The 25,384-nt window shown below is 33.3% G+C and overlaps 1 protein-coding gene across 4 annotated transcripts in view; it reads left to right on the top strand.

The window, feature by feature from the left end:
- Nucleotides 1–25,384, top strand: part of LOC149556057 (ion channel CASTOR-like) — a 211,934-nt gene that overhangs the window by 67,015 nt on the left and 119,535 nt on the right. For all 4 annotated transcript variants that reach the window (XM_089830189.1, XM_089830188.1, XM_089830186.1 and 1 more), the window contains exon 7: nt 21,094–21,342. In XM_089830189.1, coding sequence (XP_089686315.1) covers nt 21,094–21,342 — 249 coding nt within the window. The remainder of the gene's footprint in view (nt 1–21,093; nt 21,343–25,384) is intronic.

The following is a 25,384-nucleotide window of genomic DNA, read 5'->3' as shown; positions in this document are numbered from 1 at the left end:
GTTATTTTGGAGTTGGTTGGGCATCGTTTATATCTGTTGTCAAGCATTATTTTCTATCTGTACTTTGGGAGCAATGTATTTTGCTGCTGCTAGTCTTCATTTTAGAGGGTTTTCAAAGCATGTCTACATGTAAGTTCATGGACTGTAACTTCCAATTTTTCTAGGTACTGTTGATTTAGATAATAGGGGATATTTTATCAATTTGGGTTGTTGATATTTTGTGAAAATACTCAGTATCTAAATTGGTATTAAAATCTAGAATTTTCAGCTGTAATCTCCAATATTTGAGTTCAAATAATTATGGCAATATCTTCTATTTTGCTGCTATATTGTTGTATCAAAAATTGCAAAACATCAAAAACAAAAAAAAGAATCAATTTTTTATCACAAATTGTTTGAGAGCTAGCAAGGCTCATTACAGTGGTATCAAAGCTTGATTGCAAAGTCTTCGACGAAATGTCTAACAACTGAATTATAAAAGAATTTGGTGTTTGTTGAAGTTATAACCGGTTTGGGTTATTACAGATAGGGTTGATGAATAGGCTAAAGAGAAATGAGTTCTTCAGTAGCAGTCAATAAATTGGCAATTAGTGATTGGTATTAAGGTTGCGATGGATCTAGATGAGGTAGTCATGATTAGGTGATGTGGTTGCACACTTGTAGGTGATGACTTGACATCGCATTGTAAGATGACAATAATGGAGAAGGTTCTAGAGGAAGCAAGTGTTTGCACAAAACATGTTTGTCCTTTGGCACAACATTCTATGAATTGGTTGGTGCAATCGTGTAAAAGCATTTTGTAGCTTAAGATTTGTCTTATGGAGGTTGGATCTTAGTGAAAGATTTGAAATACATATTGATTTCAAATTTTGGGGCTTGATCAATGTTATCCTTTTGACCTATTAGTTCAAAAAGAAAGGTCATGCTGCTGAAATGATTTATTCCCAAACACTTGATATTTCATACCTATGGATTATGGATTACATTTTATGACGAAAAGCATTTCCCAAAAAAGCAACATATAAAACAAGTACTACTTGTTTTTCCGAAAATGTAATTTCATTTATTAAATGTCCATAGTGTTTCACACAAGCTGTGAAACTAACTAGTAAGAAAAATGAGTCAGAACCTGATTTTTTATACATAAATACAAGTGTAGAAATAAATAACAGAAAAGCAAATGGGGTCATAGGTGCCAACAATTGCCTGGAATGACTGGCTCGTTGTTGGTTGCCCACACGCTCACTTATGTTGTCTTGCTTTTCCATGCTTCTGCTCCAAATCCTACAGAGATAAAAAATGAGTTAGATCAAAATGATCTAAGCAATGGCTAACAAACTCATCCCCTTGCCCTGCACATGCATTTACATCCAAAAAATCATAAAATCCTAATCTATTTTTCCTAACATGTTTGTTTCTTGTGCAGCATCTAATTTCTTAACAAGTACGCGGATATAACTATAGACTCCCACAAGGGTTATTGAGCCCGGTGTGCTTATAAGAGATTGGATCATCAGAGCTGATCAAAAGTACAATAAGGATATCAAAGGGATGTTTTCATGTACAAAACCTTTTATTCTTAATATAAACAAATGCTTCAACAAGTTATTCAGTAAAGAAAAAGGAGATAGTATTTTCTAAGTGTTTAAGGGATAGATTTACGTCTGTCTGAAACCTTGTAGTTAGCTGCAATATTTTGCCAAACAGTTACAGATTCATCCTTGTTCAGAATCAACTTGGAAATGGAATATATTCATAGTAACAAATAGGAAATCAGAAATTTGAAGATCAAGTGCAACTAATGAAATGGGATGTTTTACACACAATGCAAAAAGGGAAAAGCTTAAGAGGAAAGCAGGTTTGCAATGTACCTAAAGAATTAGTTGGCAATGTGGAAAATGTACTTGCAATTTGTGATGCGGGCCACTTTAATAACAAGGTGGTAGAGTTAGTTAACACATTGATTTTGTGATGTGATGATGGTAATTCAACACAAATTTGGCAAAAGAGACTCCAAGGAGCTATTTACAGAGCATCGGATTCTGCTGCTATAACCATGGCTGAGGAGATTCCCGATAGTCAAGAAAATGATGCTCATCAGTCTATACAAGATATTGAAGTAATTGATCCTTCTAAGAGGGAAAATATTTTCTTGATTGGAGTACTTGATAAATTGAAGGTTACATGTTTTAGTAGTCATGAAGGAAAGCAAAATATGAAAATGGTGTTGCTTGGTAGGGAAAGTTGTTTACTAGAATTCCGGGCTTTAGGTAGTAAGGTGGAGGTTTCCATGAGAGAATATGATATATCTATTAGGGCTGTTCTACAATCATTGGAAATTGATGATGCATTTGGACGCATGGGACACCCATCGGCTCAGTTTCTTGCCTGCTCATTTATTGAAAAGTCAAGCGAAGCCCATGAACCTATTGCACAGTACTTAGACATTAAGAAAGGTAGAAAAGTTAGAAAAGACATGAAGGATAAAGGTTTGGATGATAATGAATTTTTTTTAGGCTTTAGATGATTTGGTAGATTCTTTAGAAGAGATTCAGTTTGAAGCCCCTAGACAAGCATCAGAAACATCTTTGGAGTGCTTAGATGTGGAGAATACTTCTGATGGTGGTCTACCTTGTGAACTACCAAGCTTTAAATGGATTCCTGGGTTATTGCCATGCCTAGAGGGAAAAGCAAAAAGAGGCGGTATCTAGAGTGACAAATATCCAAACCCAATGAGGAATAATAACAGTCACGTTTTGTTTTCCTTTCTTCAAAATAGTGCCTAACCTATGCACGTCAAGCAAACAAATGACAGAGGGAAAAACTCGCATGGATATGGGTGAAATACAACAATGGAAACAAAAAAATATTTTAGTGGCGGCCAAAGTCGGGCCGGTTTATTCTTACCTAGCTAGAAGTTTGATAACAACCAAATACCAAATTTCCAACATTAATGACATTTCCAGAGTGCACAAACTTGCTGAGGAAATGACGACAGTAAAACCTTTTCAAACTCTAGCAAATGAAAATGATATATCAAGTGCAAAGAGCTGTCAACATTGCAAATGAAGATGAAAGAATCAAATAAAGAGATAACAGTAGCAATGGGCCTCAAAAATGGCCAAGATGAGCTTACTATGAATCATGAGCCATAAGCAACTCGCCCAAGAAAACAGATGAATGCTGAGGAAGGGAAAAACACCATTCCTGCTCTAGATTTGGCATGTAAGCAACAAAATAACAAATCATGCAAAAACTACCAAGACAAAATAGGAGTATTTAGTAGCTGAACCTTACATGTCTCCATTTCGTGGAAATGCGTTGCAACGTTTTCCTTAAACCCTAGCCAAGGAAGCTTCTCTAGATTTTGTGAAAGCCAAAATGAGATGAGTTTTGAAACTCAACGTTGTTAAAATATGCCCCCAAATCGAATTTTATAAGTTTTGAAATCCGAGGATTTGGGATGGGATTTTTATTTATTTTGTCTAAGTCCTTGTTTATAACTTTTGCTGTGTGTGGGGGGGGGTTAATACTTTAGTCTTAGGAAGTTGTCATAAGTCATGTCTTTTAATGTATTATCATCTTGTAAAAACAAACTATCTAATGGTATTTATAAACCGTTTGAATATGTTTGTCATTTTTTTTAATGCATTAAAAGGATAAAATGACATGTGTAATTTGGTATTTATTGGAATGTTATGAGTTATGAGTCCATTTGAAGACATGTGCAGGGAATATAGGAGACTACAGGTCGAATTTGACCTTGTCTTGTCAGTTGAGAAGTCTTCATGGTCAGTTGGAGTGTTTTATGGATAGTTCGGAGTGAGGCATAGGGCTGTTATGACTTAGTGGATATTTTTCAGGGTTGGGACTTTATTTTGGAAGTTTCTAGGCCCTCTTTTGCAGGTTTTTTCCTGGCATCCGACCCAAGGGGTTGTTGAACATGTATTAAGTGAGTTTTGAACTCAATTTTTTAGTTTAGTTCTGATTAGTGATTTGAAAGGACTTAGTGATTGTCATTTTTTTTTATCCTTAGTCTTTTTTGGCATCATTTTCTTTGTAACTCATTTTCATTGAAATTGATATATTTGACAGGTCTTATTCCATTTGCAGAGTTCTTCATCCTACTTATTATTGCAGTTCAGTGTGTCATGTGATTGATAAAGCAAGAAATACAGATTTTTTTTCTTTTTAAAGAATTTTGTTTCGTAGTTTCTGTCTCACTTATCTTCACCTTTTTGCAAGTGGCCTTCTGTGCAGGTTGTTAATTGTGTTATAGAGGTGTTTCGAATGCTAACTTGTGAAAAATATCTTTCCTTGATAGTATTTGCATCATTCATAACTGTTAATGAAATATTTATGCAAATAGGGTCCATAATTAGTTGTGGCTTTTCCTTTTCTTTGCATTTGGGTTTAAGTATCTTTTAAACCTGTTCACCTTTGATTAAGGTTCTTCTTCCTTTTTTTCAAGTTCAGTTTTAAATTTTTAGCTTCCTTGTTAAACTTTCTTCTCTCTCTTCTTTTTCTGGAAAATCAAGTAGTTTTGTAGTGTGAGAAAGCTAGGAGCCGGCCTTATCCGGAGATTCACTCCTTTTATAGTTCACCCACAACTTAGGAGTGTTTCCATTGTTATCTTGAAATGTTAAAATTGATGAGGGTGTGATTTCAAGTGATAACAATCAAGTTGGTGGACTTGAAAGTCCAATGTATATGGGTAAAGGCTGAACAATTTGTTGTTGTTGATCATGGGGGAGCAAGTGAGGTGAAGAAGTGCAAACTGCGATCCAACATGGAGAAAGTTAAGTGTGTTGTAAAGTATGTTTGGGCTTCAGTGGATTTGATCAAGTAGAGGTAGTGCTTTTGTACAATTCATTCTTTTTATTGTTCCCTAATAGTTACAATAGTCAAACTCCCTTAACTTAGTGGATTTTAATAGGTCCTTTGTTGTAAATCTTGTAACAGGGTGATACTTTAAGTAGTGTTTAAAGTCCTTTAACTAGGCTACTCTTAATAGGGTTAAGCTCCTAACATGGTTAGAGGTAAATGCCCTAATAGGGTGGCACCTAATAGTGTCTTTGTAACACCTAGCATGGTTAAGCTCCTCACATGGCATACTTCACAAGAGTGTACAATTTGTCGATACTAATTTGCACCACAGTTTTCACCTAAGTTGGGTTTCTACAATACCAAAATCTCTGTGTGAAACTTGTGGATAGTTTAATGTGTTGCTATTAAGTTGTTCCTTGAGATAAAGGTTTAAATGGTTGAAAATTGAAAATTTGGTAGGTTACTAATTCACCCCGCCCAATAATCTGATCCCTTAGGGCTAACAAGACATTCCCAGTTTCTTAGATTCAACAATTAGAATAGCTTTCTAAACCCTTTCTCTTAGCAATTTTATGTTTGAACAAGTTGGAAAAGTTCTTATTCATTGAATGAACAATGTAAGTACCTTTGCGATAACTAGCATATCACATCATTATAACCTAGTTAAGTCCACAATAAAAAGGAACCTTGAGTTTGTCTTATTTGATCACACAATCCATTTACATTGTTTAGCATATGAGCATCCTTATACAAGTGAGAGTTGGAAATTTGGTATTTCATCTTGGGATATTAAGTTTTTCAATTGTACATGTTGTAGCGACATAAAATTCACATTTAATTAAAAAACAAAATAAATAAAAAAAAATTCACATTTAATTAAAAAAAAAATAAATAAAAAAAAATTCACATTTAACTTCCCAATATGCATTGAGTTGATGCGTTTTGTGGCATTCACCAACATATAACACAATACCATTTATTCTATCATCTCTTGAGCAAGGAAAGCTCAAATGCTAAACAATGTGACAATGTGTGATCATATAAGGCAACCCCAAGGTTTACCCTACAAGTTAGTGAACTTTTTGTTTGATATATTTCAGTGGATTCATGTGATTTTATGATAACACTCTAAGGGATCTACACTTGTCATGTCCTCTATTTTCCTCCAATAGAACTTAGTAGTAAGCAATAAACAAATAATAATATAATGGATAAATACAATTATAATGTAGCTTATTATTCAATTAACTATACTAGTTTACATACTAATTAATATAATATAATATTATATAAATAACACAATATGATGTTATATTATCATTGAGAAACATAATAAAATAATAACATAAATAAATAAATGTGTCAATCAATATATTATTAGTATGAGCAATTAAAGAATATATTTATCAATATCAATGACAATATATAGAAGAATTAATATAATCTACTAATGGATATAATTTAAAATAGTTTTAAATACCTAGTTATGGGACTTGGACTCGCCTCTGACTTGGAAAGTCAAAATCCGACTTGGCGACCAAACTTGGCCAAGACTCGGCAAGGATTTGGAAAATAAAAAAACCCATGAAATTCAAAGATGTTTAAGGGTTTAAAGATTTTTTCATGCATCATTTAGTCAATTAACATCAAATACACAATAATTGAGATAAATAGAAGTTACTTAACATTCATACACAATTTTGCATAGATCACATAAGTATAACAGTGAATTTCTGAAGGACAAGAACTGAATAATATAATATAAAGTTAAACATAATGTCATTGTCAAATGTCTACAATATATGAAATCCATGGAATCAAAAGTTGAAAACATATATCAAAATATTAGCTAGAGTATAGAAGAGTAAGGTTCATAGTAGCCTATGCCCTCCTACGAATACGCCTAAGATAAGTAATGGAAGACTCAGATATTGAGAAATATGTTTATTACAGCTTATGTGCGCATTATAGACAATAACAGGGCTCTCAAGTATGTCTATCAATTTGCTTTGTGAAACACAACCTTTAACAGTAAAAGTCTTTAAATAACACTGAAAAAAAATTCTAGAAATCTCTATCTTTAAAAAAAAAAAAAAAAAAAAATTACAGGAGAGTCCTTGGCTCGGTCCACGTGGACCCTGCCAAGACTCGACCGAGTTCAAGTCCAAAGGCCATTTGCCTCGGAAAGGCTGTGTCTGCCTTGGACTCACTGAGTCCTGCTTGGACTCATAGAGTCCCAGAACACTGTTAAATACTAATGGATAAATGAAGTAATATAATAATAATTATTTATTGCCAAATTATAATTAATAAGTATATTTTTATTTATACAATTAACATTCCTATTAAATATATAACATAATATCAACATATTATATATACAATACATAATGTTATAATTAACATTTCATAGTATATAAAGTTTAAACTCAATGCCCCCACTAAAGAGACAACTATCATTAGCACCAAATATTGTGACTCTTGAAATCATCCATTGATGGGGACACAACCCAAGAACAGAATGGACACAACAGAAAAGGGAAATTGTATTAACTGAAAAAATAAGCTAGTACATTCAGTACAGAGACAATAAATTGCAAAACATGCCCTAAGGGCTTACAATAGCATAAATGTGGAGATAATTTCTCCTTTCAGTATCTCCTCTCAAACTCCACTCCGAACTGCCTTTTACAATGCCAGGAATCTTCTTAAATAGACCCCGGAGGGTTAAGGACTAGGAATACATTCTAGAAGGTGCTAGTAGGCATCCACCAACCAAATAGAAGGCTCCAAAAGCTGCGTTAGAAGTCGGTGCAAATCTAGAAGAATCCAGAAACGGTAACTGAACTTCCGAGAGGCATAACTTTTGAACCGTAACTCCAATTGACGAACCGTTTACATTTCCGGAAAGCTCTCAAAGCGCTCTATAGCCCTATGGACAGCTTCGCTCATCCCCCATTTTTCGGCCCTTTTCGAGGTCATTTAATGCCCCTAACTTGACTTTGAAGCATTCTTAGGAGGTCTCCAAAATCCGAAAAACTGCAATAACTTTCAAACCGTGGGGCCTTTTGACCTGATTCTTTTTCTGGAATGCTCTAAATCGCAATTACATTCATCTGGCCAATTCACACTTTCTAGTTTACCAAAATGATGGCCCAATTACATACTCCTAGTTTTTTCGGGATTTTCTAGCACATTGATAGTGGAACTGTGAGAGTTGGAACCTTTATTTGACCCAAATGGGTGTCCAAAAATGAAAACACATGAAACAGAAACTAAGTCTAAGTACATTTTTTTTGGGTGACACAGGATTGCCCTTATACCTCTGGATACTCCTGCATCATCCATTGGGGAAGGAGCATATAAAGGAGATACCGGTAAAAATGAAGGGGGAATAAGAGATAATATTGACAAACTAACGAGTCAAGAAGGAAACAATGATGAAGCTGATGGAAGTTTGCAGGAAAGGGAAATAGACACCGATAATGGGAAATCATTGTAGCATAGTGCAAGACAAAACATTGAGGAAGCAATGTGGGTTCAACAATTATAGTCATGAGCAGATAAAATGTCATATCCTCATTTTAGATAGAATTCAATAATAATTAAATAATACAATGTTATTAAATAAATAGTTATAATAAAGTTATATTAAAACTAATACTAAAATATAAAAAAAGGAAATGATAATTATTTAATCTATATTATCAATGAAATAATATTTAGTATGATATTTAAAATAATTAGAAAATAATAAAATTACAATGAATAAATAAAGAAATAAAATTAAATGCAAGAGACAATATTGTAGAAAGTATGTTAACTTTCTAAATAGAATTTAATAATAATCACAAATAAGTATGTAAATAAATAATATAACATAGAATAAATCTAATGAAAAGTCAGAAGGTATTTAATAAATAGGCACCACTCCTAGAAATTAAGATATAAAAGGGAGGAGAGTTTATTTTAGAGAGGGAAAAAAAGAAGAGGAGAAGATAGGAGTTCAAAAAGGAAAAATGGAAGAGGAATGTAATATGAAAAAAATAAGAAATTGATTTTCTAAAAAGGTATCAATGATATTGAATGGATGTGAACCTTCGAAAGGGTCATAATTATGAACAGTTGTGACTCTTCAAAAATGTTGTAATTATAAAGTATTTGGACTTTTCTAAAGGATCTTGATTATGAAGTGTTGTGACTTTTCAAAATGATCATAAGTATGAAGTGTTGTGACTTTTCAAAGGATTTATATTATGAAAGGTTGTAACTCTTGAAAAAGAAGAAACAAAAAGTTATATTTTATCTTTTCCCTATACAAATAAAAGGAAGAATTTTAGAAAGTAAATATAGAGTTGAGATAATATAGTAGGAAAAATTCGTTGAAGGGTCGACTAAGGATAGAGCCAAATGGACCAAGCAAAGAGGAAGGTAAGAAATGTATGTTTATGGATTATATTTGTTTATTTATATTAATGAATCATATTTGTGGATAATTTATGCATACACATGCATATGTAAAGGTGGAATTCGAAATGGATAACACACATGACTTAATAGTTAATGATTTAAGATCAAGAGAGTCCCTTTCGAGGGAAGAGAGTGATCTTAATATGGTTAGTTGTTTAAGATCAAGAGATCCCTTTTGTGAAGAGAATGATCTTAATAGCTTAAGATCAAGAGAGTCCCATTAGGAAGAGAGTGATCTTAATTCAGTTATAAAGCCGGAATATTCCATTAATGTTAACATATGCATATGTGATAAGGGCCTTGGATAGAGAATGTCTCTTCCAAGAAGGACCTTAAAGAGAGCACTTCATAGAAGACGGAGAAATAATCGAGGACCAAAGGATCCTCAAGAGGGTTATCGATCTTGATATGGAGACGTCTTTAAGGTTGGGGCTAAGATAGAGGGTAGAATAGTATAGTTAGATTTATTATTGTTTAATTTCTAATGTTTTATATGCAGGTATAACTTGTGCCAAACTAACCATAATAGTGGGGGCATTATAGTGGTATCAGAGCATTAACTTGGCATCCCATAGGGTCGAAGAGGATATAGAAAAATAATTTATATGAAAGACTAATGTAGAAAGTTAATGACTATTAGAAAGGATTCAAACATGTCCATAAGAACAACATAAGACTTTGGACTAAAAGAAATATATATATTTCAACTCAAAATAAATTATCTTATTGCTTGAGGACAAACAATTTGAGAAGGATGGATTGTCATATCCTCATTTTAGATAGAATTCAATAATAATTAGATAATACAATGTTATTAAATAAATAATTATAATAAAGTTATATTAAAACTAATATAAAAATATAAAAATAGGAAATGATAATTATTTAATCTATGTTTTCAATGAAATAATATTTAGTATGATATTTTAAATAATTAGAAAATAATAAAATTACAATGAATAAATAAAGAATTAAAATTAAATACAAGAGAATATTGTAGAAAATATGTTAACTTTCTAAATAGAATTTAATAATAATAAATAATAAACACAAATAAGTATGTAAATAAATAATATAACATAGAATAATATAAATTAATTAAATCTAATGAAAAGTCGAGATATTTAATAAACAGACACGACTCCTTGAAATTAAGATATAAAAGGGAGGAGAGTTTATTTTAGTGAGGGAGAAAAAGAAGAGGAGAAGATAGGAGTTCAAAAAGGAAAAATGGAAGAGGAATGTGATATGAAGAAAATAATAAAGTGACTTTCTAAAAAGGTATCAATGATATTGAATGGATGTGAACTTTCGAAAGGGTCATAATTATGAATAGTTACGACTCTTCAAAAATGTTGTAATTATAAAGTATTTGGACTTTTCTAAAGGATCTTGATTATGAAGTGTTGTGACTTTTTGAAATCATTATAACTATGAAGTGTTGTGACTTTTCAAAGGATTTCTATTATGAAAGGTTGTGACTCTTGAAAAAGAAGAAACAAAAAGTTATATTTTATCTTTTCCTTGCAAATATAAAAGGAAGAATTTTAGAAAGTAAATATAGAGTTGAGATAATATAGTAGGATAAATTCATTGAAGCATCGACTAAGGATACAGCCAAATGGATCAAGCAAAGAGGAACATAAGAAAGGTATGTTTATGGATTATATTTGTTTAATTATATTTATGAATTTATTTATATTAATAAATCATATTTGTGGATAATTTATGCATACACATTTATATGTAAAGGTGGAATTTGAAATGGATAACACACATGCCTTAATAGTTGATAATTTAAGATCAAGAGAGTCCCTTTCGAGGGAAGTGAATGATCTTAATATGGTTAGTTCTTTAAGATCAAGAGATTCCTTTTGGGAAGAGAGTGATCTTAGTAGCTTAAGATCAAGAGAGTCCCATTAGGAAGAGAGTGATCTTAATTTAGTTATAAGTTCCAAATATTCTGTTAATACTAACATATGCATATGTGATAAGGGCCCTGGATAGAGAATGTCTCTTCCAGGAAGGACCTTAAAGAGAGCACTTCATAGAAGACGGAGAAATAACCGGGGACCAAAGGGTCCTCAAGAGGGTTATCGATCTTGATATGGAGACGTCTTTAAGGTTGGGGCTAAGATAGAGGGTAAAATAGTATAGCTAGATTTCTTATTGTTTAATTTCTAATGTTTTATATGTAGGTATAACTTGTCCGAAACTAACCATAATAGTGGGTACATTACATAAGACAACATTAAGGTTCTGTAGAATGGAATGAAGGAAAACCTGTGCACAATAAGGAACACCAGACAAGCAACGCAAGGCAGATATGGTAAAAAAAATAGCGTTGCAAACCCAATGACAAAATGGTAGAGGAGAAAACTATAATGAGCAGTAAAAACATCGCTAATGAACAGATACTGAGCAAACATATGAATGGAAATATATATATAGATTCTATTCAATTTTTTATAATCTTTGGGCATCATCATCTAAGGAGATTAGGGGAGAATAATATGCAGGCAAAGAATGAGGCACTAAGAATGGCTATTGAACAATTGGTTTTGGGAAAGGGAATAAAATTATAGTCAGCATGTCTTACAATACTGATGGGAGGATAATTAATGAACCGGGATGAAAACCAATCTTAGTCCAGCATTAGAAATAATACAAGTTGTTCAGTCAATATACATATATAAATTGGAAAAGGCATAACCCTAGCAATATGTTAATATATCACGTTGGAAAAGAAGACAACGAGCAATCAATTTTGGATGTGGAGAAAGAGATGAGGCGTAACGAATTAATATAGTCAAAAAATTGTTTAGAACTTAGAGACAAAGGAAAAGAAGATTTCAATAGTCTCATTCAAAATTTTATAGTTCCAAGAATCACGGCGATTCATGCGATTCATGCGATTCAGCGATTCGATTCAAGCCAAACGATTTTTTGTGAATCGGTGAATCGAATCAGCGATAAAGGGTTTATGAAATAAGTTACTCACTAAATTTCAAGGGTTTTTTAAATTTTCTGATTCATGGCCGATTCGATTCCGATTCATGGCCGATTCACGATTCGATTCGGCCTTGCCGATTTTGATCCGATTCCGATTCTTGTTACTTTGATTCAAATATTAAAAAAGAAAAGATTGTGGGAATAGGTCACTGGTCAGCATAAGAAGCATAACATGGGTATACATATAGGATGAACAATATACATTCAGCATTTGGTATGATAGAAGAAAGTCAACATCGATATTAGAGAGAATACATTAAGCGTGGGATTATTCAGCGCCTGATATTATATATCATGTTCTATGTTTGATATTGCCCTTCTGAGTAAATGAGATAATAAAACCATCTATAGTATTATATGGTCAATTCAATATCTACCAAGAGAACATAGTAGTATAAGCAACATCATAGAAACTTGGTCCATCAAATTCAGTTCGGAAATTATTTTTGAGTTATTTAGTTCTCATTACTCTTAAAAGGTTTTGGTGATTGCATTGTTGGACTACTCCATCTTTCCCAAGCCAATGGTATAGAGGATAGGGATCTTGAGTGACATAGGTCTGAGAATACCTTTTGCAAATCACATTCACCATAAATTCAATATCAAAATTGCATAGCCTTGTAAAGAAAGAAGGGCATACCAATCGGTATATTAGAATTGTATACAATGCACTACGATTTGGTTTGTAATAGAGAAGACAAAACATAAAAGACTATTACGAAGTAATTGGTAAATATTTGCTTGATATTAACAAAGACCGAGAGGTCAATATATACAAAAAAATTGAACAACGTTTCCTTAGGAAATAATCGTAAAGAATAGAAATATTCTATTCTAGCTAAATGACAGCTTAAAGAATGTTAATAGTTAATATAGACTACTAATATTAGAAACGTTCAAATATTTTACAATAGATTACAAATAGATAACCATTAACTAATAATAGAAGCTATCTATTATTGTAATGCCTTCCCTTAATGGTTAATCTATCCACAACACCAAGCTGTCCTATGAATTAAACAAACTTATCAGGACCAAGAGGCTTGGTGAGAATGTTTGTAGTCTGATCCATAGTAGGAACTTACTGCAAGTCTATTGTCCAGTCTTCAACTAGCTGTCATATGTAGTGACAATGAACATCCACATGCTTGGTTTGTTCAGAAGATTGGATTTTGTGCTAATTTGTTAACCTTCTTCATTTTCAACAAACAAAGTGGTCTATCCTGTTGGTGACATCTGCATATCCCCAAGCATTCGACAAAGCCAAACAACTTCACAACCTGCCTTGACTGTTCCTCTGTATTCGGCCTCTATAGAGGAGAGAGAAACTGCTTGCTGCTTCTTATTGGTGTACTTGACCACATCGGATCCCAAACTGAAACACATTCATAAGTTGACTTTTTTAATATTATAGCTTCAGTCAGATTGATTTAATCTTAAGATGCAATGTTGATACATACATATATATGTTATTATAATTATACTACACACACACACACACACACATATATATATATATAAATAGATATTATATAATATATATATGTACACATACACACATATTATATTATATTTATATAATATATTATACATATATATAAATCATATGTTTTATTGTGATTTATATTGTTAATATATTAACTAATAATGATTAATAGTAAAGACATGTCTCTTCATGAGACAAGTCTCCTACTCTTATAAAAGAGTTTGGGATTTGCATTTGAAAAATATCAATTATAACGACAATGTTATTACATTTGCAAAGATCCAAACAATTAACATGGTATCAGAGCCAGACTGCAAATGTTAGAAGACGATAATACATGAAGATTTGGCAATAATAATTTTGACCTATCAATATATTGGAAAGACAGTCAAGTGTTGTTTGATTGTCTTAGTGATAATAAAGCAGAGATAGGTGTTATGGGTGTCATCCATGTTTGGAAGATAAGTGTATGTTGGACCGAGGGGACTTTTAAACGGAGAGTTACAAGTCCAAGAACATTGGCATTACTGAAGGGCCACCGCTGACTGTCATCATCTGACCAGTGAAGGAGTGAAGAAACATCAACTTTGTCCATAATGTTTGAGGGATTTTATATGGTAAATGGTGGAATTAATTGCGTTAAGGAAAGGTCGAGAAAATGTCTCAAAATCTAGTAACCAAGAACTAGAGTATATGGAGGGTCTGTTACAGAAACAAGAGTTCCTCTCAGGTTGAGTCAGTAAAGTCTCTATTTTGTTCAGTTTATAAAGACTTTGAAATTGATGATACATATGTTGATGGTAAACAGGAATATTATATGCCTATCTTGTCTGTGAAATGTATGGTGTAAAAAGGGTTCATGTTCGCAATCTAATTGAGTACTATCTTGGATTGTAGAGTGAGAAGCTTGACTTAGATGAAGGACATGCATATTCTTTATGAAAATTGAATGGTTCCTTGGTATGTTGAAGTTCTTGATTCATCTTTGAGAAGATATGAGTGGTGTCACCAAGGAGGAACCTTGGATTTAGAATTAGAGGGGAGATAGGCACCATAGCTGCAGGAGTTAATCAATAAAAATCTACAAGTGTTATTACAAGTTATAGAAAAGATAAAATGGTCCTATTTTAAGGAAAATCAAGTAACCACCTTATTAGGGACATTAGAGTGAAATTTTAAGAGTGGGAATTCTACAATGTTGGGGGAATAATTATCAATGTTTCATTCCCATTGTTTGACAAATGCTTATATGGAAACGATTCTATGATTTGTTGCATATGGACCCTTACTAGAGCAACTTGTATCAATAATGTTTAAGTGTAGATAAGTATTTCATATATTTGAGTATTACATTTATCTTTTTGTGTTTCTATACATACTAGCTATTAACCTTGATCTTTTCCTTTTTTTGAGGATGTTCTTACAGGAAAAGGGAGTTGGTATTTTACACATGCTACTAGATTTTCTGTAGAATGATAGTAGCTCCAAAGACCTTGATGGTCAAGATGGATAAAATGAGGTTTTTGAAGCAAACATCTTTAATGATTAAGATTATGAGATTCTTTTATATTAATAGGGAGTATGACGCTTCTTCGAAGGCAATGCAGGAACTTAGAAGATTGATACTCAGAAGGAGTCTAGAAATACATGTGTGTGACTACATAATTTTGATGGGCTTACTCTTAAGTGCATCATGAAGAAGTATCGACTTATCACTAGAAAATCAAAAGATTGATATCAGATTTAGAGTGAGTTCAACATGCATCTTTGGGTGAAGAGAGCTTCTGAGGAAGTAACTGGAGGACCTCACTTCCCAGGATCGATGTTTAGAGGGAAAATTTTGAGGTGCAATCCTTTGTAAATGATATCTTCTCTATGAGGAGAAGCTCTAAGTTTAATTGTAATGTATTCTTCTCTATAAGAAGTCTAAGGTGAAAACATTTGTTCCAGCCTCTAGTAGTAGCTATGGTGGGTCCACCCTTTGACTTGGTTCATGATGGATATCATGTGAGCTACTACATGATGTTGTTGTGATTATGTCATGAAAGGTGACGATCTTATCAATAGCTGGACCTGTTATTAGAACAAACTACATTAAGTTGCTGTCTAGGAGTGTCAGAAGTTATGATAATGAACAAAAGGTAACTATTGTAAGGTGACAATCTTATCAATAGTTTGACCTATCTCCTAGATATGCTACATTAACTTGTAGCACCAAAATGTGTTGGATGTCTAGGAGCAAGTGTTATCATGGTTCTTCGAGCCACATTTTGCCGGACACCTTGATAACCAACTTATCATGGTTCTTCGGACCGGATTTTGCCGAACACCATGAAAGTTGTTATGGTTCTTTGGGCCGGATCTTGCCAGACACCATAACTTTTCAAATGCAAATCCCAAACTCTTATAAATATAAGAGTAGGAAACATGTCTCATGAAAAGACATGTCTTTATGATTAAGCATTATTAGTTAATATATATTAATAATATTAATCAGAATATAACATATGATTTATATCTATATGTATAATTTATTATATATATATAATATAATATATATTTATAATATTATATATATGTGTAGTAGATATATATGTATGTATGTATGTATCAAGTTTCAACATTGCATCTTAAGATTAAATCAATCCGACTAAAGCTATAATCTTAACACTCCCTCTTAGCTAGGAAGGATTTGTTATGGAACACAATATGCTCTCAAGCATATGGAGATATATCATCTCAATGTGATATTTACAGATATCAACAAAAATTCATCAACTCACACATATATTAACATATATTACATATGCAATTTGCTTCAATTCATTATGAGGCTAAATTTCTCAATAGACTTTTTATCGTCAACAAAGCCTGCCCAATCTGAATAGTTGAACCCACTGAGTCTAGGATTAGATCTCCGAGAGTAAAAAAGTCCATAATCTGAAGTGCCCTTCATATAACGAAGCACATGCTTTGCTGCCATCCAATGATCAAGCTTGGGGGTTGTCATAAAGCGGGAGATGTAGTTGACTGCGAAGTTGATATTAGGCCTAGTAGCAGAGAGGCAGATGAAGCTAGCTACGAATCGACTGTATGTAGTATCATTAATGGGAGGAGAATCAGACTTGGTTGATAACTTGAGACCTTTCTCCATGGGTGTAGATGTAGGTTTGCAATCCTGCATATAGAATTTGTCTAACAGAGCCTTGACATATTTTGATTGAGAGATGAATATACTAGAAGACTGTTGCCAAACCTCAACACTGAGGCAATAATGCATGAGTCCAAGGTCAATAATATCAAAAGATTGCCATAAACTTTGTTAGATTCCCTAAATCAAAGATTTTGAAATGCTAGTGATGATCAAATCATCCACATAAATAACTAGAAGGATGATGTCACTGTTAGTGTTTACCGTATGGGGTAAATAGTTTAATGCATACAGACAATAGACGAGAACATGTAACATAGTAGTACTCCCTTTATTATTCGCATATATGCCGAAGAGATTACATAGTGCTTCCAATGATGATTACAACCCTGATCCAAAGTCCATTTCAGACGGTGTGCATATACCATTTCGAAGGGGTGACTCAATCGTCACGCGTCCTTTCAAATGCTAATCTACCTGTCGGCTATTTTATAACTTCACCGACAACATGCTAATCTACCCGTCGGCTATTTTATAACTTTACCGACAACAGTTAGTAGTCTCGATGTGCAAATTTGAGTGTGAAGAACTCCTCTAGAAGCCTTGATCATTGAGGTACTTATCAATTTTCATTTACCATGCCTGAGGGGCTTGCTTCAAGCGATAGAGAGCTTTCACTAATCTGAGAACTTGTGTTCTTTATCGGCAACCTTGAAACCAAGAGGTTGCGTCATGTAGACCTCTTTGTGGAGATCAACATTCAGGAAAGCATTCTTGATGTCCATCTGATGGACCTTCCAGCCAAACTGTGCTGCCATGGCTATGACTAATCTAATTGTGCTCATCTTTACAGTAGGGGCAAAGGTCTCCTCATAACAATACCTAGACGTTGAGAATGTTGGCCATGAGAGCTAAGTTAACAGAATGCTTAGGTTTGCCCTTTTTCCGAGCAATTCTCCCATCAATGAGCTCATCACCACATAGATCAACAAGTGTTTTAGTCCACCACCTAGGTCGGAGAGGAAAATGACCAATATTAGTATTAGGAGATGCTTTATGATTAGGTTTCTCATTTGAAGAATCTAGATCAAACTCAGGCGAAGCATCTACAAATCTGGGTGATCCTGCAGGAGAAGCTGGAGGTGTCTATATAGGGATTAGTGGGATAATTGGAGCTACTGGAGCTACTGGAGCCCTCCCATCAGGTGGAGTTGATGAAAGTCTAACTCCCAAATCATGAGCCTTCATAGGCTGGTCTGCTAGATCAGGAACAAGAGAAACAAGCATGAATGGTCCTCGTTGCTTATTAAAGATTACATCATGATTGTACAGGAGACGAGATGTCTTAGTGTCAATCAAGTGGTAGGCTTTGTGAAGACTACTATATCCAACAAGCATGAGTTTCTGGCTCTTGACATCTAACTTGGTGTAGGGAAGGTTACCACAATTATCTATATAGTAGAAAGAGGGCCGCTAGATTGCGTTACAAGTTATATATATATTCCCATGGCGTAGGGAAGGTTACCTTATGGAAATTGTGCCCAGCATTGGATGAGCATATTAGTAGAGATGCCACCAACTATATTAGCAAAATATTTGCAAACTCCCTTCCAATATATCTATATCTATATCTATATCTACATCTATATCTATATCTATATAGTAGAAAGGGGGCCGCCGGATTGCGTTACAATTTATATATATACTCCCATGGCATAGGGAAGGTTACCATATGGAAATTGTGCCCAGCATTGGATGAGCATATTAGTAGAGATGCTGCCAACTATTTTAGCAAAATATTTGCAAACTCCCCTCCAACACTTGCTAGTTGCATATATATATAGTAGAAAGAGGGCTGCCAGATTGCGTTACAAGTTATATATATACTCCCATGGCGTAGGGAAGGTTACCATATGGAAATTGTGCCCAGCATTGGATGAGCAGATTATGCGCCACCACTGCAGTAAGTCAAGAGGATGACCTGACAGTGTAAAGAGGAGGAACTGTGTAGTCCAGGTGGGTACAAGATTACTGTGCTCTTGTATTTGTGAAGAGTTTTCCTCCCTTTCTCTTATTTGCATGGATTCAACTGTGAATCAAGTTATGTTTTATATATATATATCTGTGTCTTTGTTAATGCCCTTGGAGTACTATTCATTGAATAAATCTGCGAGTACACACAACCACCCACAATTACAACTGTACAAAGGCCATTCCAAACATTGAATCAGCTGTCCACTAGGCAGAGCAGGTTGTGTATCAGAACCGGTGGTCAGCAAGTCATTACAGAAGAGTGGGCTAGGGGGGATGATATTGATGATAGACATGTCTGTCCCAATGCATTCCCTAAAAGTATAAGCACATGAATTAGTAAAGGTAATTATTGAATATCATTTAAGGTGCATATACTTATTTAATTTTTTGATTATGTTTAGTCATATATTTTTATGCTTCTTCCTAACTTACATAGTCATGGATTGTTATGCACACGTGATTCTGCCAATCTCACATGCTTCTTGTCTGATTCCATGTTCTTCATTAAGTAATAATTAGAGGCCATTCAATTGATTGAAAAGGCCGATGTTGTATGGAGGTAGTACACTTTAAACAAAAATACTGAAAATATTCCAATATCCTATATTTGAGCTTTGCTTCAGATAAGTTTCTCTCGAAGATGAGCACTTTTATATGACATAATTCTGAAATGGAATGTGATTTAATATGTTTCATGTAATGTTCCTTGCTAATATGCAATGAAATAAGTTTTGGAGAGCTTGTTTTCAGATTGATTTGATGCCATTGTTATTGCAGGATTTCAGCATTCTGAGATGAGAGTACATGCATTGACTGAAAAGCATGTTTTTTTTGCATAAACTGAAACACCATCAATATCTCTTGTTTCAGTTTATCCTATAACTGTTTTCTAGCTCCACAGAAGCTCTCCAAAATCCTAAAGGAAGGAAACAATTCAAGCATGTGAAATGAGCCCTCAAAATGTACTTCTATATTGACCCTTAGAAGCCTCTTGGAGAACTTTTCAAATTCCACACTTTTAATTTTCCATAAAGTGACTTTATTAATATCCCTTAAATATTTTACTTAAGTTACTTTATAATTTTTTATCAAATAAAATAAATAATATTACCCATGAAATATGTTTTGTTGGATAATATTAAATAATTAAATTAAATTATTCCCCTTTACAGCTTTAACCTATGGGAATAAAATAGGCTGATGTCACTCGAGATTACTCTTTGGAAATTGACATTTTAATTCAATATAAATCTATTTGTGTTTTGCATGGTGTAGATATAGACCTGAACTGCATGTTGTTCTATTTTCTTTCCTGATGGAGTTTGAACTTATATTCTTGCTGGCGCTTTGCCCTAAGGCAGATTGCCTGAACATGTGTCTAGGAACCTGCCAAATTGTAATTTAATAAAAAATGAAATCTTTACATTTAATGTGTCTTTTCTTGATGAGGTTCACATTCCTTTATTATGTAGAATAATTGGCTCTGTGTCTATGACAAAGAGACAAGGTTTTGCATTTCTTGTGTGTTGGCTGGACAAGGTTTAGGGCAATTATTTTCAAATTCTCTATTTTGAAGCTTGATTCTGAAGCAAGATAAAATAGTGGTGAGATCCATTTTGGCTTAAGACTCTTTTGATGACAGATACTCCTATTCAATATTGCTTATTTGGTCGTGCAGGTATTCTTTGCTGATTTGATTTTTATGTAGTTGCTATCACATATACATTGTACAATAATTTTTTATTTACAAAATTAAGTCAAAATTGCTTCTGACATGTTCTCCCTTGATATTAAAATCTTATGCTTTAAAATAATGGCTGGTTAATATATTCTAAACAGTTTTTGTCATTGAAGTTTTTGCTGTTTTTGAATAACTGAATTGTTGAAATAAGTTCTAATATTATGGTTACCTTTTTTGGCTTTAATGAATTTTGAAATGACATTAAACAAAATGAACTTGGAACATGCAAGTGGAGATCATATTGAAATTATTTGTCCTAATCTCTGTAAACAAGGTTCTTTTGTATTTTTCTTTGTTAAAAAAGATAAAATTTCCAGTGATACACTTTGGTATAAATATTGGGGAGTAATTGGCATGTCATTTTGGCTCCAGATTTGGGAAAATGTTCTTGGGTTTGAAGGTGCTGAATTTTATATAAAAAGATGGCCAGAGCTGGATGGCATGCAATTTGAAGATGTTCTTATTTCCTTTCCTGATGCAATTCCTTGTGGAGTTAAAGTTGCCAAGGGTGGTGGAAATATATTATTGAATCCTGATGATGATTATGTACTAAGGGAGGGGGATGAGATTTTAGTTATTGCAGAAGACGATGATTCTTATGCTCCAGGACCATTGCCAGAGGTAAAAAAAAAACATTTCTTATTTTTTGATTTTCAGTTTTCTACACAAGATAACAACTCATGATAATTCAGTTTGATACCTTTTTATACTGCAGTATGTTTGATTAGTTATAAATGATAAAATTGGAATCCTGAAATGTCATAGAACTTCATTTTCCTTTGTATTTATTAGACTTTTGCTTGTTCATAACAAGCAGAGACATTATTTTTAACATTATACCAATTTTCTGTGAATGAGCACCGTTTATGTTTTTTCCTCAATACTGGAGGTTAGTTTACTATATTTCTGCCACAAACTTTCCCAATTGGTTGAAATATTTGAAAGTTTTTAGTTGAACTCTGCTAATTTTCAAAAAAACTCTGACAAAGGGAAAATGCCAGGAAATCCACATTAGAGCAGGAATCTAGTATTCTACCACAAGCCAATAAGGATACCAAAACCTTGATAAATTTGTATCAAACAAAAGTCAGCAATGTAAGCTGTGATATATAATGCCTCAATGAGAAATGGTAGGATTAAAAACATCAGTGATTTCCATGTTTAGAAGAATATTTTGAATAGTTAGAATCTCTTAGGCTGCTGATGGTTTGCTGATTGCGTGGTTCTCTTTGGTTATGCTCTATCACTTTGCAGATCCCCTCAAAATCTGGATGTAAAAAATTTTGGGACCTTCAAAACTTGTTTGACTCATAATAAAAACAATTTGAATAGCTAGCTCACAACCACAAAATTTCAATGACAAATTCCTTCAATTTTTTACTCTACCTAGATGTGTTAGTTGAGAATTGTCGATTATATTTGTTAAATATGTTGTGAAACAGACAACTTAAATGTCTGAAAGCTAATATGTGTTGAAGCATTCAATTAGAATGCACAATGAATTTAGCTATAACCCTAAGAAAATTAATGGAGATATAAGTCATGTAATTTTCTTAGTTTACTCCTATCATTCTTGTCAATGTTCTAGAGATGAAAAATGAGATATGGGGAGACATGGTCAGCTCAACATGATTAGCATATAGAGGAATTATGAGATAGAATGTATGTAGATTATTGTCTCAAACTACAATTAAAATTCATATATATATATGTGTGTGTGTGTGTGTGTGTGTGTGTGTATAGCTCCAAGATTAGCCTTGGATTATCGAGTGTCGACGAGCCTATGGGACTTGGGTTTGGACTAAGTCAAGTCTCGACAAGACTTAACGAGTTTTGGCAACTCACCGAACTCACCGGTTTCAAGCGAGTCTTGATGGAGAGATGTGACCGATGACAACATATGTGAAAGTTAAACAAAACATTAAAAAGGAAGTTGAAGCTTGGTTTCTTTCACTTATCTTTCTTGTACAACCCTAAAAGTCATTTCATTTCAACTTGTTGGAAAAATAGGAGGGGAAAAGAGAGCCATGGGGATAAATAAGAGTGCATTGTAAAAAACCATCATCAAATAACATTTGTGTAGCTATATTCTCACATTTGGTGCATTAAGAGGTGTCAAGTTTTGATTGAAAGGAGTTTGCATTTGATTTCAAGCTTGATTGCATTGTCGTTTTACATCTCAGTTCTTCCTCCATATTCTATTGTACTACATCAAAGAAAGAATAAATCCAACATTTTCTTTGAACCAAAGATACACACCCTATATCTTGTTTTGGAACAAAGCATGGATTTTGTTTTGTTACAAACCCTATTTGTTGTTTGCTAATTATAAATGATTATTCACAAATTGTATTTTTTTTTTCTGAGTATGTGTTATTGCAACACCCTTGAGTAGTTTAAGTAATTTTTTCACAATGTTTGTTAAGGTTTAGCCCAAAAAATTATATAAACAACAAAAAGAACAAAGGAGAAAGAAAGCACACAAGACACAATAAGTTATTTTGGCAAAACCCTTCCACTTGAAGGGAAAAACCCAGCCACACCATGAAAATATATCTTTTATCGATCATAAAGAACGTTCGAGCACAATGCTTTTGACTTGATACAATATATATAGAGAATCGAGAGACTCTTCATGTTGATGTTTGATAGCTTTTGTCAGATAAACATATATAATTATATGAGATATAATTGAGATATAAATATACGATATATATATATATATATATATATATATATATATATATATATATATATATATATATATATATATATATATATATATATATATATATGATTAAATATATTAATTATCTGATTATCAAATAGACATGTCTCATGAAGGGACATGTCTATTCATTACCTATTCTCAATATAAATCTAAGAGGATGTTGCATTTGGAACACACATACCAGATATCATGGCAGTGCTATTACATCTGCAATGATCCTTAGAAAAATCAACATGGTATCAGAGCCAAGTTGCAAATGTATCAACAAACCATGGAGAAAAAAATGGAGAATATACTAAAACATTTGGAAAAAATGACAGAGATTGGACAATACATATTAATGTATATGCAAGAAAGCAAAAATCAAATCACAATAGCCATAAAGAAAATCCCAAGTTTGACAAAGTGCACGATAAGATGGACTAACAATAGTTCAAGGCAAATGATAAAAAAGGTAAATGTAGCAGAGGACGTGGGGTCAAATGAGTGGTTAACGTGAAGGTATCGACATTGAACTATTGACATCAATCAGGAAATGAATACAGAGAGAAGATAAATATCTTAAAAGGCCCCTTACAACACAATGATAACTAATATAAAGTAACTGATCGTTTGGTCAAGGAATGAGTGGGAGGTTAGAAGGAAACAAAGAGAGGCGAGCCCACATTGCTGGGCACATTCCTTAAAGGACAATGAATACATAAGTAGTAACAAGATATCAAAAATGAGGAGGGCTTATGTTGAAAACGAGAACATATACTCCACATAGAAGGATTAAGGTCGACTGTCTTTTGTAATCTCAAACCTTGCACCTGGCATCCACATAGTGTATAGAGGACATGGGACGAAAACAATGAAGAAGTCCATACCACAATGCCCTTTTTTGGCGGGATGGAATAGAGTGTAGGTCAACTGTTCCAAGATTGGGGAAGAGAAAGAGAAGTCACTCAAAAGGACACAAAATGACCTACTGTAAATATCCATCATCGCCCATTTTCTTGGGAAATGAAAATAATAATATTTATTGGAGAAAGTATAGAGAACCCTCTTGGGACATCAACAAATATCCAAACTAACCATTTGTGTAAGGTGAATGTTAATGGAATAATAGTATGGTCAGATTACAATGATTGCAGAGACAACATAGTAAGGCATATCATCTTGGACGACTAGATTATTAGGAAATATTTGATTCAAATACCTTATCATTTGGAGTCCAATACTCATCAACAACTATCGCCTTGAGATAGGATAAGAGGACATCTATGATTAAATCACAAATAAGAGACGACCAAGTCACAAGCACTTAGGACGCATGATAAAGAGGAAGTCAAAATAATAAAAGACCACCAAGCAAATCTTCAATGGAGCGTATTAATATAAGAAGCCCATTGTGATATATGGGAATATTAAAAGGTAAAACTAAACAAAAAGAGTAAGGCTTTGGGTACCAACCAAATTAAAAGACAAGAAAAAATGGAGTTCAACACATCAGAGCAGATAGATGATATGTTTCAATTGATCTTTGAAGATCTTGATCATATTGGGTTCAGAGGGAGAATGACAACTCATTAAAGACAACTTTCGTTGAGGAGGTTGGATGATTGATTTTTAGAGGGAGTTCACAAGCACTTATGTGTGACTGTATGACTTTAATGGGCCTACCCCCTATGTACATCATGAGGAAGTGACGAATTTCAAGTGATTACCACTTGTATTCGCAAAAGTTTCTATAAGGTGACGATCTTACTATAACTTGTATTATGAGATCAAACAAATTGAGTATATGGTGAATGTATTGCATCTCAACAATCTGGGAGGCCAATACTCTTGATATCAAATGTGATATCAAAACCTTTTGAGTACTTGGTGAATAGCATTGATATCCTAGGAGGCCGATACTCTTGATTCAGATGTGATATCAAAACCTTT

This window comes from Cupressus sempervirens, chromosome 5, assembly GCF_028749045.1.
Source record: "Cupressus sempervirens isolate cs-2001-9-10 chromosome 5, ASM2874904v1, whole genome shotgun sequence".
Taxonomy (NCBI): Eukaryota; Viridiplantae; Streptophyta; class Pinopsida; order Cupressales; family Cupressaceae; genus Cupressus; species Cupressus sempervirens.
The sequence above is the reverse complement of the archived record's forward strand: the minus strand, read 5'-3'. Positions and strand labels throughout refer to the sequence as shown.